Below are 20,105 nucleotides of genomic sequence, written 5' to 3'. Positions count from 1 at the left end.
TGACTTTTCATAAAAACAACTAACTAATCAAAATGATCTGGTTCATTGATCTTGCAAAGGCCACATCCAATTAAATTTTTGCCCCAGGAAGAGTAAGTTAAATTTTGGTCCCATCCCATGTTTGGTTGCCTTTTAGCACTAGGTTTTTTTTAATCCCACTCTTGTAATGATTGCTTGTGTGGTGAATTTTTAATCCCACTTTTGTAATGATTGCCTTTTCATCCCATCCCAAAATAACCCGAGGAACAAAAATAAACTCAGGAACCAAAAATAAGCTTGAGAAGAATTTTTTTCTACCCAACAGTTCAAGCAACCAAACAAAGGTTTTTTTTTCCCCACCATAATCCGGTCAACCAAACATGGGATTTTTATTTTACCAGAATACTTCTAGGACTTTTTTTTTCCCACCTATCTCCCAGGGTATTTCTTTCTCCCACATAACTCCCAGGAACAAAAAAAACCCGGCAACCAAACAGAGAGGTTCCCGTTAAGAGTAGCATCTCACTCCAAACATATTTGTCCCACCTTTGATTGGTCCAAAACGTACATTTGATAAGAGAACAAGTCAACGGCTCAGATCGATCAAACATATTGGGTCCCACCTCTGGTTGGTCCACCGAAGAAATTCCTCAGCATTACTCTGCATATATAATCCTTCTCTCTCTCCGTCTCTCTCTCTCTCTCGGAGGAAGAAGCAGAAGAAAATGAAGCAAGTGTATGTTTGGACGGTAGCGATTCTCTGCTTCGTAGTTTTGATGATCGTAACCCCTGCCATTCCCCAATCTCAAGAATACCACGATTTTGCAGACCAGCGCGAATTCTTCGGTAAATCCTTTCCCTCTTCATTTACTTCTTTTTTTTTGTTTTTCAGTACTTGGTTTTCGTCTTTGTATCTTCTTTTTTTTATATATATACATGATTTCTTTACTGAACATGTTTGTAAGTCAGTTTAGATTGTTTTATTTTTCCTTTCTCACTTGTAATTTTGTATTCGAATTTGTTGATTATTTGACTTCTAATAATTTGGTGATTTTGGGAATAGCTTAACTTATATGTATTTGCTTTGGAGCTATGGAGATTAGGGCATACTTATTTTTTTTGGTTAGGTATGCTGGGATTGAAATTGCCATCTCAAGGTTGAGGCATAAAGCCTTGACTAACTGTGCTGCAGGCTCAAACCCTAGCCGTTTGGATAAGAGGATTTTATAATCGAGGATTGTAAAATCCTGCACCAAAACCTGGATTTTATAAGCTAAAACCTGAATTTTATAAACTAAAACATGGATTGTACATTTTCAGGATTGTAAAATCTAGGTTTTAGCTTATAAAATCCAGGATTTTACAATCCCCGATTATAAAATTCATGTATCCAAACAGCCAAAGGGTAAGAAAATAAACTGCTGGAAAGTGTTTAGAAACCCAGTGGAGATTGGGGCACATTTAACTGTATATTATCTAATAATAGAAATCTAGTAACTGGATTTTGGAACAACACTATGTACAATTCATAGACGGGGAGTGAGTGAAGAACTTCTGTGTTCTCAATGACTACTTGTTGAAACCCATCTCTTGGAATCTAGTAAATCTGCAAAATGGAATGTTGACCCTAATTAGAATTTTTATTCACAAAGCTTATTTGGGTCTTGTTAAGTTTTTCTTTCGAAGGGAGGATTGCTCTTGTTAAGTTTTTGCTTTCACATTGTTTGTGCATGGCACTTTTGGTGGGAGGCATCGGTCTCGAGAGGCTTAAAGCTATGAATCTCTGTGGCGGGTAACTCGCTATGGGTCAGTGGCTTTGGAGGTTCGGGGAGGATTGGTACCAGCTGTGGCGGTCGTGATTGAGGAAAAATATAGAGCTGGTTTTGGTGGATGGGATTCTAGTGAGTGTTATAGGGAGCAGGGTGGGTTTCATTGTCTGGAAAGATATTTAGGAATCTTCTCTTCATTTTTCAAAGGGGACTTAAACTCAGAGTTGGCAAGGGGAAAGGATCCAATTTTGGTATGCCATATGGTGTGGTGAGTTGTCCCTCAGCTGCTCCGCGGCCCGAAACAGCCGTTTTTCTCTGCCTGCAACCCAGCTTCAATACACTTAATAATAAGGGCCCCTATCACTTGCTATACTAATAAGGGCTAATAGAGGTTGCCTTACTAATAATAGGGCTTGACTTATTCACTTTCTAATAGGGCGTTTACGGGCTTCCCATTATCCCTATTAGTATATGTGATGCTTGCTGGCTTTGCCAACACAACATTAGGTCCGTCCCCTTCATTCTATGCTGACCCTGTCCCGGGCTGGCATTTTGGGAAGCTCATTCCCCCTGCCCTCACAGTCTAGTTGGCTTGTCAATGGCAGTGGGAATTCTTCCATTCCCTGGTCAAAGGGTCGATTGGATGTAGGATCTACTCTAGAGGTTTTCCTTGAGCTATTCTTAGTGGTGTCTAAGCGGCTGATTAGTGTCGAAGATTCTTTTAGCAGGTGGGAGGGCAAAGTAGCTTGGAAAGTTCAGTTTTTAACTTTTTAAAAAAAAAATTCTTTAGAAGTCATTAGAGTGGCAGAGTTCATTAAAAACCTGGATTTTGTTTGTATCAAATGTGGAGGTAAGGACAAGAGGACTCAGACCTGGGCACACTACGAGAATGTCTCAGTTCCCACCATTTGGTCCTGCACATTTTTCTGTCTCTGACTAGAAGAACATGAAAGATTTTTGTTCCTCATCGGTTTGTGCTTTTAGCTGGACTATGTGCCTAAATAAGTTCTCATCGCTAACCACTTGCATGTCAAATTAGATCATCATGAACCATTGTGCCTTGTGTATAGATGTTGAGGAAACAGTAGATCACATCTTCATTCATTGAATGTTGCTTGAGAGGTTTCGTTTTTCACCCTTATCCTATTTGGGGCCTGTTGGGCGCATCCTGTGGAGTTTGGCCATTTTGGCTACGATATGGACTCTCTAGAAAGATAGGAACAATTGCGTTTTTAACAATTTCTTCAGGCCCCCAATACTAATGTGCTAGCCCATGGTTCCCCAAGATGAATTCGTCGAAGTTCAACTCAATCCTGCTAGCACACATTTCTACCCAAGATTTGTGGATAGAAGATTTCATATAATACATTAATTCAGGAAGAGTAGATGCGTGCTAGTAGGATTGAGTTGAACTTCGACCAGCTTGGGGAACCATGGGCCAGCACAACAGGCATTGGAGGCCTTCTTTGTAGGCCGGATTATGAAACAATGTGGGCTTGCTCAGGTCCCATTGGCGAGAAGGATTTTCACGATGTTGAAGTCCAGGCTCTGCTTAACGACATTCGGCTCTTTGACTTCATTGAGTACAATCATTTGATTAAAACCATTGATTAAAAATTAATCAGTGGCACAAAAACCAAGCAAAAACCCACATAAGAAAAATAAAACCAATATGGGCGCAGTCGACCATGTGGGGCCGGTCGACCGCCTTTACTCATGTTTCTTTAATAAAAAAATCCCGAGAGCCTCCGGTGGTTGACCGGGGAGCCCGTGGTCGACCATGGTGCAATTTCAGGAAATTACTATTTTTTCTCTGTGTTTTCTTGTTTTCGCCAAACCTTCCGATCCAGCCATTGGATTTTTGATATCTTGGGCTCGTTGGATTTCTCTCAACGCGAGGAATCCAATAATCCCGATGGACCGCTTGAAATTCCATCGACCAAGAACCAAAATCGTCAGAGCACACATTCAATTCAAAATAGGAAACGATGACAATTCTTAATATCCGATAGCCGGGAGTGGGCTCCAGTCACACCGGTAAAAACCACGGTCTATCATTGATTGGAGAATTGTCCAATCTAAGTAACTGTAGGCTTTGATACCACTGAAAGTCGGCACGGGAAGAACTAATCGCGGTGGAAGCTATTGTGCATGTGAAAACACAAAAAATTTCTTTCCTACCAACTAAACCAGATCCTAGTTACTAGATTCTAATGGTGATGAATTGAAATTATGGAGTTATGAAAACATTACCACAGATTATCCGATAAGATAATCACTTCTAGATCTACACCGCGCTAGGTGCTCGACGTTTCTCAAACACCCGAGCGCTCCGAAAGTTGAAGTAGTGGCTCCACTCGTCACACGGTTGGAGGAAGAGAAGAACTGACTTGGGATCCAATCCCAAAACTGAAATCCTTAATGCTTATTGTTCTTCCAAAGAACTAGAAGAGAGAGAGAGAGGGGGGGGGAACAAATTTGAGTGAGAGGGAGGGCTTAGACGTTTTTAGTCAAGTGGAAAGTGACATAGTGAGTGTGTGTAATCACCAAAACCTTCCATTTTCTCCCTTTTATAGAATTCGTTTCCTCCTAGGTCCTTTTTGGTTTTGGAAACTTTATCAAAATAAAACTCTTTTATTTATTTGTTTTTAAAAACAAGCACACATAGTAAAATTGTTTTTCCATGTCTAATAGTTTCCAAATCCTAAAAGGATTCCCATGAAATTAGAAAACTCCAATTTGAGCTCGCTTTCTCCCTTTCCAAACTCCAACCAATAGGAATTGAGATAAAATTAGCCAATAGGATTTCACTTAACTCCCAACCAATAGGATTTAAGTGTTTATAAAGCACATGTTAATTAAAACATGTACACCCCATAAGTATAGTGTATCTCCTCTAATAAACAAGTATGCAACCTATGTATGGTGCACCTCCTCCTTGTATTTCATATAGTGGATCTGATCGATTTCATGTGTACGATCAAATTCAGAACATGGATCGTTGGACGATCCATAAGGATCTAGCGAGTTATGACTAGGATCGATGCAGGGATCCAATGGTTGATTGTACAGGACCCACAACGGGCCCCATTGTGATCCCACGCAAGTAGTCCAACTACGATCGCCTTAGGCAAGTGGCCCCTACCAGGACATTACCCTAAAGATGACCATTAGATCAACATGCCCCTAATCACATCCAATGTGTACGTGCTTCCTCCAATCCTCATTTACCGAGTTGAGTCCTACAGGGGGTGGCATCGATTACACCCTGGGCCCACTCAATGGTACACCTTTCAATCAATGAGCTCGAGCCCGCAAATGCATTTGCAAACACCTTTGAAAACAACCATTGCTTTTCAGAAAAATTTTTGATAAACAATTTATCAAACTAGCTGTCCAACCTTTATTTAAATGCCCAGTTGAGACCGAAACTATAAATGACTTTCCTCTACAAGAGAGGTGGAGGATTCCTTGTTGGGCATCACTATTGATCCCATGGGTTACCCGATGAGCCAGCACTGCCCGTAAATAATCCCGGACCGTGGACTACTCTAAGATATGCCAAAGCCATAAGGCGCGCCCACAGACCAAAACAACCCCTCAGGTCTAAGGGCATATTATAGGGTCCTGATGGTCAGAATAACCTTATCCATATCCTCGACCGGGCTATTCTGTGAAGTGATTCGTTCAATGCATGAACCATTAATCGCACCCATACTACCTGTCCAGTGACCGAGATAAGTCACCCCAATGTGTGTATGTAGGCAGGTCTGATGGTGATTGTGTACATGCACGAGATGTCCAATCTCAACCCCAACCAGGAACTTCTAGGTCTGTAAAGAACTGGAGGTCATATCTCCCCGCCACATAAGCTCTATGTGCATAGCCAATGCTACGATGCTGCCTAAGGACAAACATGTGTCAAGTAGCACATCACACACTCCTGTATAGTTCCCAATAGATGTCATGAAACAATACATTCTCATTAAAATAATGGTTTCAATTCAACAACTGGCTTTTAGGGCAATAACAGTATCATGATCCGACAAAGTGTGGAGGTGAATCTGTGGAATAGTTAGAAGAATGAGTGCAATAAACCATATTGGTTGAAAGAACTAGAGGGCTATTCGTTGAGAGAAAACTCATTGGGGTGATTATGTCTGGCCATAGAAGTAGTATGAGCTGACATGCAAATCAAGGCAACAAGACATGACATGAGTTACAAAGAAAATAGACAGACATGAAGAGCCGCCAAATTCATCCCGGACTTTTTCCGTCAAAATAGCTACTTAAAGTTACTATTATCTGTTGAACAACCTCCATTGCTATCTCCCCAACAGATATGTTTAGAACCCTAGTATGCCTTTCAACCCCCTTGTCCTTTTTGTTCTCAGGCCTTTCAGGCAGCCAGATGAAATCCTTTTTCATCCTATAGCACCATCTACCCTTTGAATCCATCCATTACTCTTATAGATTGACAGGCTGGTAAATGGGTGTATTTAATTAAGTTGCTTTTAAGAGAGTATTCTTGGCAGCGATTCTAGTCTCTCTTTTTTATCATTTAATCCTAGCCCTTGATTATAACCTTTACTTATGACCAAAATAAATTTGAGACCAAACTGCACTTGAAATTTTCTAAACTGATCATCTCAAAACTCCATGTTTGACCTCTTCTTTTTCAGTACACAGGCATCGAGGCATGTGATAGAGAGACCAAGAGAGACCGAACTCTTTTACCTTCTTGTCCTCTTCCCTTTGATGTGTTCCTTTGTTTCTTCCATTTGGATCCAACAATTGTGTCCCTATATTAAAGATAAAGTTTGATGAAGCGGGGCCCAAACAACTCACAACATTCTCTTAGGTATAGAAACTGCTGTTTTTTTCTTTTCATTTTAAACAAAATTTAAATATTTACAATTTTAAAGGTCAAGCTATAGGTTGATTCTAGTTTTCTATTTTTTCACGTTTTACCTATTTTTCTTAATTTTGATTTGTGATTTTTTCTATATGATGTCATGCTGGCATTATGGTTTGAACCAGGTTGAACTGATTGCTACACTGGTTTGGACCAATCAGCCACTTCAATTGTTTAATGGACTTTCCGGTTCTTAAAGCATTGCAAAAACTTCCTGAAACCACCAGGTCTTTGATTAATAAATATGACAACCACATCTCTATTTTCCTTGCTAAATTTTGGGCTACTTATAAGGCCGAAAAAAATGAGGTCTTTGTTAAATATGTTTAAGTAGCAAATTTATACCTTGCAGAGGTCATCAAAACGAGAAATAGACAGCTTCAAAATGCATACTTTGGTGTGAAGTCATCTGGAAGCATTAGGATGTTAGAGCTTGGATTGAGTTGGATTTGCACCACACCATCCATGATCCCACCCTACATTCCACCGCTGCACCTGTTTTTGTCTTTGAAAAGTTTTCCAAAAAGGGTTTTTTAATTTTGTTTTGAGAAATTCAGTATAATCTTTGTCGTTTTACATGCATGTTAGTTGTAGTAGGATAGACTCTTTAACTTTTATGCCGATCATTTTTGTAACTGAAGTTTGTTATTTGACACTTGACGCGGCTATTATTATTTGCAGGGATACCTAATACATTGAATGTACTTTCGAACTTCCCATTTCTTGTTGTCGGTATCATAGGCCTTGTACTTTGCTACCACGGAAACTATTTTAGGTTAAGGTAATGCTTACGCAATTGTTGTGATCATTTTATTAAATTGATGAGCGGGTGAGAGATCCTTCTTTTTATGTCTTGATTTTCATATGCTGATTATTTCTTATCTGGTAGCTTGCAAGGAGAAGTGTGGGGTTGGACGGTTTTTTTTGTTGGTGTGGCCGCTGTTGCCTTTGGTTCCTCCTATTATCATCTCAAGCCAAATGATGCTCGGCTTATTTGGGATCGCTTGCCGGTATGGATATTCACCTAAAAGAAATAAGATTATTACTTTACTCCGTAGGCAAGGGTCCTGTCTTCCGCATTTCCATTTTCTTTTTATTTTCAGTGCCTTTCCTGTTATGAAATAGGAAATCAATATCCTGAACAATGGCAGTTAGTGGAGCTTTTAAGTTCCACCTTCAGAGTACTCAATATGTAGTGTTCGTCACTAAAAATATCCTTAGTGGTCCAGGCCTTGTGTAGAGCCATGTGATCAGAGCCCTCATTTATGTTCCATGTATCTGGAGCAAAGAACCACAGTCTCAAGAGGCATCATCGATATTCTAACTGATTAATGTCCAGTACTCCAGTTGTTTCCCAGTTATTTTTTATTTTGGGGTTTTCATGAAAGGACTCCTCGGAGAATCCTAGATAAACTGATTTATTATGTTTTAAACTTATAAAATGCTTGAACAAAGCGACAATTTTCTTGAAGTGCAGCTAAATTTCTTTAGGCTGTAATTATTCTTGGTGTTCCATTTATTTATATTTCGAGAGGAATGAAATTGAGAGTAAAGCCAAAATTACTACTCTCATGAGGTTTTCCATTATTTGTTTACCAAGAATATTATTCCACTGTCTAAAATACCATACTAAAATACCCTTGCTAAAGTGGCAATTACTACTGAGAGAAGAAATAAGGATAATGCCTAAACTACCCTTAATGACGTTGAATATACAATACCCAGCAATGCCATTAAACTCATTCTGGTTTTCAGATTTCCATATGTGCCTCGGAGATTGTGCTTATGAGTTTGTCATTGAAGGATTACCTTGATGGTCTTATGATTACTTTAACAAAAGCATCTATAAGTAGTCATGTGATTGGCCCTGTTTGAGATACTTTTAGGATAGGAGTTTTGTGCAGGGATCAGTATTTGTTCTGAGTCCATCTTCCTCTTCTGCTGTCCTTTTTTATTAGATTCTGGAATTCTTTCTCTTCCTTCTCTATATTTGCCGTTACTCAAACACGACAAATGTCAATACATTCTGTCGTGCTATCAGAAACAGGAACAATTATGAATTTATACATATCTACAATGGCACATCTATTATTAAACCTGTGATGCTCTATTTCTAACCTTAAGAAGTATTATGCATTGTAGACAAGGTTTGAAATTTCGGTTCCGGTTTCGGCCTCAGCCGAAAACGAAATCTCCACTGAAATTTCGGTGGCAATTTCGGTTTCGGTGGAAATTTTCTGTGTAAATCTTATAATTTCGGTTTCGGTTTTAAATTTCGGTCCCTGCCGAAATCCAATTTTGGCCGAAATTTAAAGCTATGATTGTAGATATGTCATAATTATTACTATTTCTGATAGCATAACAGAATGTTCCCATTGGCGGCCGAAATTTAAAGCTATGATTGTAGATATGTCATAATTATTACTATTTCTGATAGCATAACAGAATGTTCCCATTGGCTGCTGCTGGACATTCTATTTCTTGACATTTTCTCGTTGTTTCTCGTCCTATCCCTTGTAGATAGCAGCCTGGTACTGACTCATAGAAATTTTAGAGCCAAATGCATGTTATTTCATTAATTACTGATTGTTTGTTTTTTACACCTGGAGGACAATATCTCATAGAAATGCCATTGTCTTGATTATGTCAGTATATGCTGAGTGGAAAAGGCATTGTTTAAAAACTCCCCGTCAAAACATCGACTCCCCCGGGTCAATTCAGTTTTACCTTGGCCCGAGTTCTCGTCCAAGTCTTTGTTTAGCAGTACAAAGTTATTAAATGTCCCTTGGACTCCTCTGAGTTAATGAAAAACTTGACTGCGTCAATCATTGACTTGCCCAAGTCGACTTGGTTTTACCTTGGTCAAGTTCCCGTCCGAGTTTTTAAACACCAGGCAAAGGCTGTGATCCCACTGTCAGCAATGATGCCAAATACCATGGAAGGTCAGCAGAGTTAATATTTTTTTTTCTATGAGCGTCAAGAGCACAGGAGGCTACTTGCCTGGCTGCAGGTAATTGGAACTTGAACCGGTGTGGCAAGTAAAGGAAGGCATGTTGACGAATAATAGCAATTTGAACCTCAGTTGCTCTATAATAATGAGGTTCCGACTTCCGAGTCTCATTTGTTTTGATTACTTATTTGGAGGCCTTAGCATACACAAATTCTTGCTTTGTGTTGATTTGAGAATTATTATCAAATATTAATGCCTAAAAGATATTCTCAGAAGGGAGTAATAAAGCATCAATCTTGTAGTTTATCGTTTTTTTATGGGTAAAGGAATACATAATTAGTTTATCGTTGTTTTCAGCTTGACGGTTTGTCAGTCTTCCCTTCTGCTAATCTTTACATGTTTGACTTTTTATACTAATATTCTACTGTTATACATAGAAACATGATATCCCAGTTAGTACTTTTTTTTATGTTACTAATTGTAACTATTCCTTTTTCTGTTTTGTATCATTTTTTGTCAAATTTTCATGCTGTTATCTTTTGGCTGTTCTACTTTGCAAAATGTACTGAAGTCTTAGACTTCCCAATTTTCTGACATGGGGACTTTCTATCAAGCATAGATGACTATTGCTTTCACATCAATCGTGGCACTATTCATCATTGAAAGAATTGATGAGAAGACTGGAACAATATCTATTGCACCTCTCATTTTGGCTGGTATAATAAGCATTTTATATTGGAGGCAAGCATACTACTTTTCTTTATGATGGTGATTTGTTGTTTGTATATTTCATTATAGTGTTAACTTGTGATTGACCTTAAAGATTATTCTTTTTGAGCTGCAGGTTTTTTGACGACCTCCGTCCTTATGCACTGGTTCAGTTTGTCCCTTGCCTTGCCATACCCATAATGGCTATCTTAATGCCTCCAATGTATACGCATTCCACTTACTGGCTTTGGGCAGCAGGTTCGTGTTTTAACATAAAAAAGACCCTTTTCTGCAAAACATTTAATTGAGACGATTCTTTGAATAATCTCCTTGTTCAAGTTGATATTTTCTTGTTGCATACTCTTTTTGTGTAGATTTTCATATGTAAAAATAAAATAAAATAATAAATAAATAAATCAAACTACTTGTTCACTTGTTGCGTCCTTGTTCTTGGTGAAAGATATCTGTTAAATATGCTATTCATTCCGTAGATGCCTTTATCTTGTGTAAAAGATGAAGCAATCTTGTGTGAGGGGGAAGAAAAGAGATTTTGTGGAGGATAGAATAGAAGAGAACCCACACAATTCTCAGGGCTAGTATTGCAATTGCATTCACTTAAGGAATAGTACAGGCCTAATCACATGTATATAGAACCCCATGTGACATCATTACAAGACTGCCATTAATGATTTTACACACCATAAGGCTTTTGTGTATGCAGCATATTGACTTATGTGTTATTTCTATTACTCCCTTTACAGTACTGTGTCTTTGAACATGTTTAGCTTGTCAGATAAACGGATATGTTGATCACTTGTGAGTCCCTTAGTGGAGAGGTCTTCAACTTGGTCTTTTCTTGGAACAAAGAGTGGAGCTATCTCACCACTTTTTACTCTTTCTCTGACAAATTAGAAGTCATTTCTATGTGTTATGTACTTATGTTCAGGCGATAAACACTAGATTTTCTGAAAATTTATTATTTGTCACAATCAAGGTTTTAAATTTCGGTTTCAGTTTTGGTTGCCATGGAAACAAAAACGTTTCGATGTCAGTTTGAAATCTCAGTGGAATTGCTATAAAACCATGGAAAATGATAAAATATTAAGATGAAACTTAAGGAAATGCTAGAATAAGCACAGATAGACTTGGAAACTATCATATAAGCGAGACAACCATTCATAATGGTTTAACAACATCGACCACCTAGTGACATGCGCCATCGCACGTATCTGATTATTCAGTACATACCACATTTTCCATATAGTTCATATAAATATTTATCTATTATTCATTCATCACATTTCAAATGCAATTCATATAAATATAATTTTATAACACATTGATATATTATATTACCATTACAATATTTGTCTCGGTATGCGTTTTGGTTTCAGTATGCATTTCAGTGATGGAAAATGATGTGGGCCACACCGTAGCATCTCTGATTATGAGAGAAAGGGGCCCATCTCAAAGTCTTGTGAAGGTCAGAGGACGCTCAAGGCCAAGGGGGCCCAAGCAGGTCCACATGCTTAGGCGCCATTTCCATCCACATAGCTGTAGATTGTTTTTCTATTTCCCATGCATGTTAGCCGTAAATTGCATGCATGTTGTCAATTCATTATAGCCGTAGATTGCATGTCCATTTCCATCCAAGAACGTGCGGCGTGAAACGAGTCTCTTATTCTTCAACTTCTATTTTCGTCATCTTATTCGTACCCTATTTTTTAGGCATAAAATCTTATTCGATTGGCTTGATTTTGGTATCATTAGAAAGGTTTTTCAATTAATCATCTATCGATCCCAAGATCATAATATTTTGACGTGGTTTGAGGGAGTCATGGACGATTTAGAAACATGGTACATGCCTATTATGGGATTTTTATTTTGGGGTTATTTTAGTCAAGTTTTTAGCTTTTATTTAAATTACTTTAGATGGACGGATAATATTAATTGCTTAGTTCTTAGGTTGGCATTTAGGGTTTCTTTTTCTTATAAAGATGTTATCAAAGCATTGTAATGTACTTTAATTAATTTTATGAATTAACACACAGAAGAGAAAAACGTCCAAGCTTTTCCTTATATCTTCTTCTCCAATTTGCACTAGAAAGTGTGATTGTCGTCCAAACTAGGTCTCAAGATTGGGATCCCCAAGTTCCATAAAGGTTAACGCCCAAAGATTTGATGGATTGGGTTTTTTACCGCGGAAGAGGTACTGGAGTTGAAGGAGATTCTAGAGGATCAAGTGGTTCATCACTACTCGATTCTGAAGAAGATTCGTTGCATGGTGGCAGCATATGAAGGTGACGAGACACAGATAGGGCACAGAGAAGATCGTTGCATGGGATAAAATGAAGAAGAAAATGAGGTCAGAATTCCTTCCTATAATTATACTCGCCTGTTGTTCCAACTATTGCATAACTTGAAACAAGGGGCTAAACCTGTTGACGAAGATACAAACTAGTTACCCGCAATGATTTGTTTGAATCGGACGAGCAATTGGTTACTAGATATATTTTGGGGGGGGGGGGGGTTGTGGCTCTTCCAACCACCACCATTAGACCTACACAAGTGGGCGTTCCGAGGTACAGGCCGGCTCTACCACACCCACCAGACCATTTTGAGTCACAAATACCACCCAGGGAGGAGCGACGAGGCCTTGTTGTTTTAACTGTGGTGAAGCAGGGCATCGGGCCAACGAATGTATAAAAGGTGGTCGCGGTGGGAAGCAGTTTCTCATTGAGGAGGCGGACTATGGTGATGCTATTGACTACTCCAGAAAACTAGAGGCAGAGGCGGAGGGATGGTTGGAAGAAATGAATCACCAGGGCGGGGGGAGGGGAGAGTGTATGCGAAATTTCACAGTTTCCAACTGCGACGGCTAGGTGCTCTAGAGAAAAGGATTCGTGTGAAACAGATTATTTTGTATCCACATGACAAGATGGATTGCAGAGCTAGTTAGGAACTTGTTACCCTGATGCGGTGGTATTGACAGGAGGAATCCTTGTTACGTGAGACATTGCGGTTTATACTCTCATGGATGAGTTCATAGGGAGGTTTTCTGTATCGGTGGTGGTCAGAAAAGTTGCTGTTAACTCGAGGTGGATCTTTATGTGTATCTATAGTCCATATCAGGTGGCTGATCGGAATTATTTTTGGGAGGATCTGGCAAGTATTAAAAGGAAGTGGTCAAATCCATGGTGCATTGGAGGGGATTTTAATGTTACCAGATATATTGAGAATGCTTTGGATCATCCAACGTGGGCCCACTGTGTTCTTGGTTGATGAACTAGAGAAGATTCTCTAGTTGACCGACTAGAGACGATATCTTAATTAGCATTGATAGTGTTTCAAAAGAGGGGGTCTACCTTATACACATTGAAAAGTCAAGGGGTGTAGTTGATGAGTTTGAAACTATAGGGTTATCTTTGAATGTGTTGGAAAGTTGAGGGGCTGTAACTGTATTTTTCCCTTTTTTTTTAAATCTTAGGTTTAATTCTGGGTTTTTCCGTTTTATCGAAATGTTGTGATAAAATTGTGATATTTTAAAAATGTTGGATATATTTATGAATATCTATGCACCTTGGCTAAGGAAAGGGAGGATTTTTATGGAGAGTAGTATTGCTCATCACTGTCTAGGTCTTATGGAAGGAGATGAATGTCTGCCATCTTCAAAAGCTCTTCTAAATGCTTGCTCTTTATCGACATGAAAGTTATTGTGCTCTATCATGGGTGAAGACCCTTGCCATGCTTCAGGTTTACATCTAGTACAGACCTCAGACGGTGCTGGAGGGAGATTTGTGTAAGCAAGGAGAGGGCTGAGGTGCCTTACGTGGATCCCTCCAGACCTTGGCTTGATGAAGCTAAATTTTGTGGACTGAGCTCGGGTATCCCAGGACTCGCTGGGGTAGGGGGAATTCTTAGAGATGAGACTGATTGCTTGATATAAGCTTTTTTGGCCCCATTAGGAATCAAGGATTCTGATGGAAGTGAGACCGATATTGCAGGGTATTAGGACCACTAAGAGCAGAGACATGCTTAGATTGATTGTGGAAAGGGGCTCTTTCACTCTTATCGGGTGGATTGATGTGAGTTCCCCACCAGTGGAGGTTCGAGGATTTGATCGAAGAGATTCATGATTGCGTTGAGGGGTTCCTGGTTCACTTTCAGCATGTCGGGAGATCGGTTAACAACGATGCAGACCGCCTAGCCCAATCTGGAGTGATAGAGTTCAGATGAGAGTTTTTGACTTTCTCCCCCCTTAATCCTTCTGCTTGTATGGAGTAGTTTGATGTGTAGTTTTCGTGTTCCTTTTTTAGTGCTTGTACCAACCATCTCGGTTGTGGGTTTTCCCTTGTTTCTTTATTAATAAAATGCTTCATCATTAAAAAAATAAATTGTAGATGTTGGGGTTGTTGGTAAGAGGGGAATTGGGGTGTGGTGTTTTCGAATGACAAAAGATGGGGATTTGTGTTTCGAAGAATGTATAGGTTGGGGATTAGGGTTTTGTGAGGGCTTAGGGTTGCAGATAGGGTAGAAGAAAAGGATTTGATTTTGAATGAAGGGAATGAAAGTTTAGGTTTGTTAGGTAGTAAAAGATTGGGATTAAGGTAGAAGGCATATTAGAAGATGAAGAGGGAAAACATTTAAGCCACATTTCGATACCTCATGCTTTTGTATTTGGATTTGGATTTGAGTTTTGGATACAAAATACATCAATCATCCTCATACTTATTTTGTACTAGAGAGAGAGAGAGAGAGAGAGAGAGAGAGAGAGAGAGAGAGAGAGAGAGACGTCTCGGTGCTGATGCAGCAAGGTCGAGGAGCAGCGAGGGTGAAGGTAATTGCCACAAATATTGATTTCCAAATAATGTCTTGCAGAACAGATTTGAAAATTGGATTTTTTTTCACTGTTGTAGCTGATTTGGAAATCTAAAGATCTGATCCAGTTCCAAATCTCAACTGCAAATGTGAGAAATCCAAATCTAAATCTTGTGGGTATCCAATCTTATACTAGATTAGAGATTAAACTCTTTCTTGTATCTTGAAGCAATCTTGTGTGAGGCTGAAGAGAGATTTCGTGGAGAAGAGAATCCACACAATTCATCAGATTGGCATTGCAATTATATTCACTTAATGAATGGTATAACCCCTATCACATGTATATAAACACTTTGATTACATAATTATAATACTACCAATAATGACGTGATAAACCATAAAACTCTTGTGTGTGCACTGTATAAAGTATAAACCCTCAATTACATAAACCAATTACTGTAACACATTGTTTCTTTGATTTCTTTGTTTTATTTTTTAGTGAATGGATGTGCTATGCAGTCCATGCATTGACATTTGTTACAAAGGAATTAACTGTCTCAACTGAATTGCTTGAGTGTGGAAAAAGTACTGAATTATTGTTACTTTTTCTATTCTGATTTAAGGATTATTATTATTGAATTATTGATATGAACTTCTGTTTATTGTTTAATTATTATTATTGTATATGAATGATCATAGCTGAATTTATCCTTAGGCTATGTTTGGATGTGCGTAATGTCTGGCTATAAGCAGTCAAAGGGGGGTAGAAAGGATAAATTTTATCCTTAGGCTGTGTTTGGATGTGCGTAATGTCTTACTAGAAGTAGTCAAAAGGGGGTAGACAAGATAAGTAATTCCAGTAATTTACTTGGGGTCACTTGTCATTTCCTGTGTTTGGTTAAAAATATAAAAAAAGTAACAATTTCTGAAAATACATACAGATCCCAGCTGATGTATACGTATCCTCTTTGTTGAAAAGGGAAAAAGGAAATGTATTTTGTCTTATCTGAATCCTTAATAGTTTGCATGAAAAAGAACTCACTTTTTGGAGAGAGGCGTGCGTGAGCGCTTAGCATGGCAGCTAAGCTGACATTCACCCTACACAACCTCATGAGTCAAAAGCAATTCATTTTCTTTACCCAACCAAACACAATAAAAGGGTGATGTGGCATGCCAGACCCCAACAGATTACTGATGGCTGCTTGGTTTTTGGTCAACCAAACATAACCTTAGGTTATTTCTTCCAGAATCATATTCATTGTGGTGCTGACTTAGAGTATTTTCAGGATTTTACCTACTAGCTAAAGTAGAAGAAGCAGAGGATAAAGCAATTTACAAATGGACTCATCATATTGTTAGTGGGCACACCCTAAAGCATTTATGTGCGGCGATGGTTCCTATTTTCTTGACACTCATGCTTGCAAAGAGGAGCATTGAATCAGAGAGGTACATTTTCATCCTTATACTTTATACAACTGCTGTTTATTATGTTTGGTTATTCATATGATTTGATTATGTTGCTTATTCATTACATGGTAGAATTCTTATCAATAAAAATGGATTGGTTTCATGGTCTTATTTATTGAACTAGTGGAGGTTAACTTTTAACCATATATAGAATTGACAGATAAACTTCCCAAAAGCCCAAACTCTTCATGTCTCCATACTTGGGGTTATTACGCATTTTCTTTATAGATATCAGAAGCTAGGAAATAAGTTTCTCTGGGAGGGACCAACCGACCTTGGAAGAACCCCCTCTTCTTCCTCCTCTTCTTCTAACGTGATTGTATTGCTTCCATTTGAATAAAAGTTGTTTTTTTAATGGCATTATTGGAATAAAAGTTGTTACTGCTTCAAAAAAAAAAGCAAATGATAAATCTGACCCCATTTTTTTCCACTAGCTCTCCTTTACCCGTTTCACTTCACACCCATTAAATGTGTGCCTCCCTCTCTCAAACACTGAGAAAGACGACCTCTCTGCTTCTTCCTATCTTCCTGTTTCTCTCAAGTCATCCTCGACAACACTTGGTGAGAGGCAATGCATGACTCTACTCTCCCTCCCAAACAACTCTCCGTCATCCCACCTAGGGAGCTTACTTGGGCTTAGCAGCCATCCCCACCCTGCAATACCCTCAGCCAAACCAATCCATCTTCACAATCGGACCTTCAATATCACTATCAACAATCCAGATCCACCTCCACTCACTATCTTTCACAACCATATTAACCTGCTTCCCACCAAGCTCCTATTGGCCTATCTTCCCATATTCAATCCTAGGTCATAACAAAGCCAGATTTTACTGAACTTCTCAAGAGCTTCACCATGCACCCATAATTCTCCCATCTGAGGGGCGATCCATAACCCCTCCTCAGATCATGGCACAATTATTGTCCTTGCAACCCACTATGACGACTGGTAGAGACACGAATAAGCAAAATTGTATCCCGCCAGATATTCGCTCTCACCCCGACTGCCTTTCTTCCATACCCATCAATAGCTGACCCCTTAGAAGCAGGAATCTTCCCTCAGGGTGCCGCTCCCACCTTGGAACCCCGATTCGGCGCTCCTTAGGAAGGAGCTTCTAGGGAGCGTGACCCCAAAGAGACGGGAACCTCTCCCATGATGCTCCAAGCCTGCTTTCGCTCCCAGCCTGCCTCTATTACTCCATAAGTCCTACCATCATCAACTTTCTTGCATCAAATTCCTCCAACTCTTCAAAGTACTTCATTGGAGCAAGCATAAAGGCTTGTGGATCTTCGAAAGGCACGAGGAACGAGTGAACGAAAATGAAGATGGTTAGAAATTACTGCTTTTAAATGTACTTAAAATTTGAAAGATACGTATGAAAATGGTTAGAAACTATTATTTTTTGATGAACTTCTATTTTGAAAGATATATAAAGAAAATATTATATACACGATCCCATGGCGCTCCCAAACTTAGATTCTTCTAGATCCTCACGCTTCCTCGCCCCCGCTCCCGCCTCCGCCCCCGCACCCGCACCCGCACCCGCTTCGTGCTTCTAAGGCTGACCCATTAATCATAACTGTCCAATAAAACGAGTTTTTTATTATCTCCTCAAATGCTAAACCCACATTTAGCATACATACCTAAAGTGGTGTTTCGACACAAATCCTGATATCTAGTGTGTTTCTCTTAATGCAAGCATGAGCCCACATCCCTAATTCAAGTGTGCAGGTATGTGCACAAGCATCATCACCTCTCTCTTTTTTGGTGTGTGTGGGTGTTTGGGGGGGGGGGGGGGGTGGGGTGGGTGTTCAGATTTATCATTCTCCCTCAAATTATTTCCATAAAAACTCGCCGTGTTGATTCTTAACCCCCCCAAGTCAAATCGGTTTTACCTCGTTCAAATTCTTATCTAATTATGAGTTTTTTATTCATTGATTTACAGTACTATCTGTACATAGTGAGATTTTCCCATTTCCAGATGAGTAAACAGTGGGTTGATATCTTTGTGCACTCGGTACGTCTTTGATGCAGGAAAAGTTTACTAGAGACATGGCGGATTTCTTGGACAAAGGTTAAAGAAAGGGATTTGGAGGCAGAGAGTCTCAGCTGTGAGTACTCGGGTGTGAAGACAACAGAAACTTTATAGGAGGTATCTCTATTGACTCTACTTCCCATTCAAAAAAAAAAAAAAATCTCTATTGACTCTACTTTCTAATCTGTGGAATATCCATGATCCTTGTATTTATGTGTATAGTGATTCAGAAGATACGAATGTGTACTCAAACATGAAAACCAGTCAAATATTGAATCCTTTTCTTTGCAAGCATAGCAAATGAGCTAATCCACTCGTTCATTTAGCGCCTATTGTTGTTGTTTGTATTAATTTTTATAAATTGTAAAATTTGCTAGTAGGAAGGGATTATTTTTTCTTTCCAAGTTTGAACTTCTGTACTTTCTATCACCTTTTGAACGTTTAGTCTTACGTTGGTGCGAGTGATGCCGCCTACTTCTAAAAATCGATTCAATCTTGAGTCCAATAATCACTTTTGAACTGAAAATCGATTCTCAAAATCTAAAACAAACAGGGCGTAAACCTTGCTTGCTATAATCTTGTCTGCACGTGGTTTGAAGTTGAAAACGATTCATTGCCCATAATGGTTATGATCGTTTACAACGAATATAGTTAGGCTACTGATGTTTGCACTGCAATGTTTTAATAATTGCATCAACTCATATAGTCTTTTATTTATTTAAACAGCTTTCAAAGGCTATTACAGTTCCCAAAAAGCTCTCAAAGCCAATCAAAGAAGAAAAGACTTGCTTATTTTGTGAAATTATTAAAACATGGCAGTGTCAATATAGTAGCCTATTAGTTAATGGCTTCCAAAAAGGCCTTAGAGCCCCATTTGCAAGTAGGATGGTTACCTATCAAGAAAAAGGTAGGACTGATGGTATAATAATATTATATGCAAATAAGAACTAAGGTACAAGAAGATGCCGTTTGATTGATGATCCAAACCATTCACTTGTTGAGCAATTCTTAAGTTGATCCATGACACAAAAACATTTGATGATTAAACTCTTGGATATTGGCCTTTTAAATGGATATTTTCATGTACAAATGATTATGAATTTTCTTGGGCCATGTTTGGCAACCATGAAAAATTATTGCCCAGGTGTGTTTAGAGGGGCAGAGAAGGAGGGAGGGGGGAGAGACTTGGTAGGAATAGAGGGGGCATCAACAATCCATAAAAAATAGTGAAAAAATTCTTACTTAAAATTGGTTTTTTATTTTCCTGGTTTTTAGGAGCATTTCAGGCTCCCCTCACTCCCATAGCCCCACTGCTCAAGTTTCCCCCCCTCCCGCCTATCTCACACCTAGCCACACAAATATTCCATGGAAATTTTTTTCAAGGGAAATGATATATTTGCCCCCCTTTTTTTACTTGGGACAGTTCCCTCTAGTGTGAAAGGGTAGTCATAAATACGTTAGAG

At 38.9% G+C, this 20,105-nt stretch overlaps 1 protein-coding gene across 1 annotated transcript; it reads left to right on the top strand.

The window, feature by feature from the left end:
- Positions 1-664: 664 nt before the first annotated feature.
- On the top strand, positions 665-19,046 carry SAG18 (senescence associated gene 18). The gene is made up of 7 exons (XM_077392698.1): positions 665-825; positions 7,345-7,444; positions 7,553-7,673; positions 10,233-10,354; positions 10,458-10,579; positions 16,426-16,585; positions 18,642-19,046. Exons 1-7 carry the CDS (start codon positions 705-707, stop codon positions 18,754-18,756), a joined length of 861 nt encoding a protein of 286 aa, XP_077248813.1. The 5' UTR covers positions 665-704; the 3' UTR covers positions 18,757-19,046.
- Positions 19,047-20,105: the final 1,059 nt, after the last annotated feature.

This window comes from Tasmannia lanceolata, unplaced genomic scaffold, assembly GCF_043159265.1.
Source record: "Tasmannia lanceolata isolate RefF3 unplaced genomic scaffold, GAP_Taslan_0.1 ptg000012l, whole genome shotgun sequence".
Classification (NCBI taxonomy): domain Eukaryota; kingdom Viridiplantae; phylum Streptophyta; class Magnoliopsida; order Canellales; family Winteraceae; genus Tasmannia; species Tasmannia lanceolata.
The sequence above is the reverse complement of the archived record's forward strand: the minus strand, read 5'-3'. Positions and strand labels throughout refer to the sequence as shown.

Coding starts and splice junctions, on each gene's coding strand:
- SAG18 (XM_077392698.1), top strand. CDS start 705: ATGAAGCAAGTGTATGTTTGGACGGTAGCGATTCTCTGCTTCGTAGTT. Junction 7,674..10,232: donor TTATTTGGGATCGCTTGCCG/GTATGGATATTC, acceptor TATCAAGCATAG/ATGACTATTGCTTTCACATC. Junction 10,355..10,457: donor ATAAGCATTTTATATTGGAG/GCAAGCATACTA, acceptor TTTGAGCTGCAG/GTTTTTTGACGACCTCCGTC.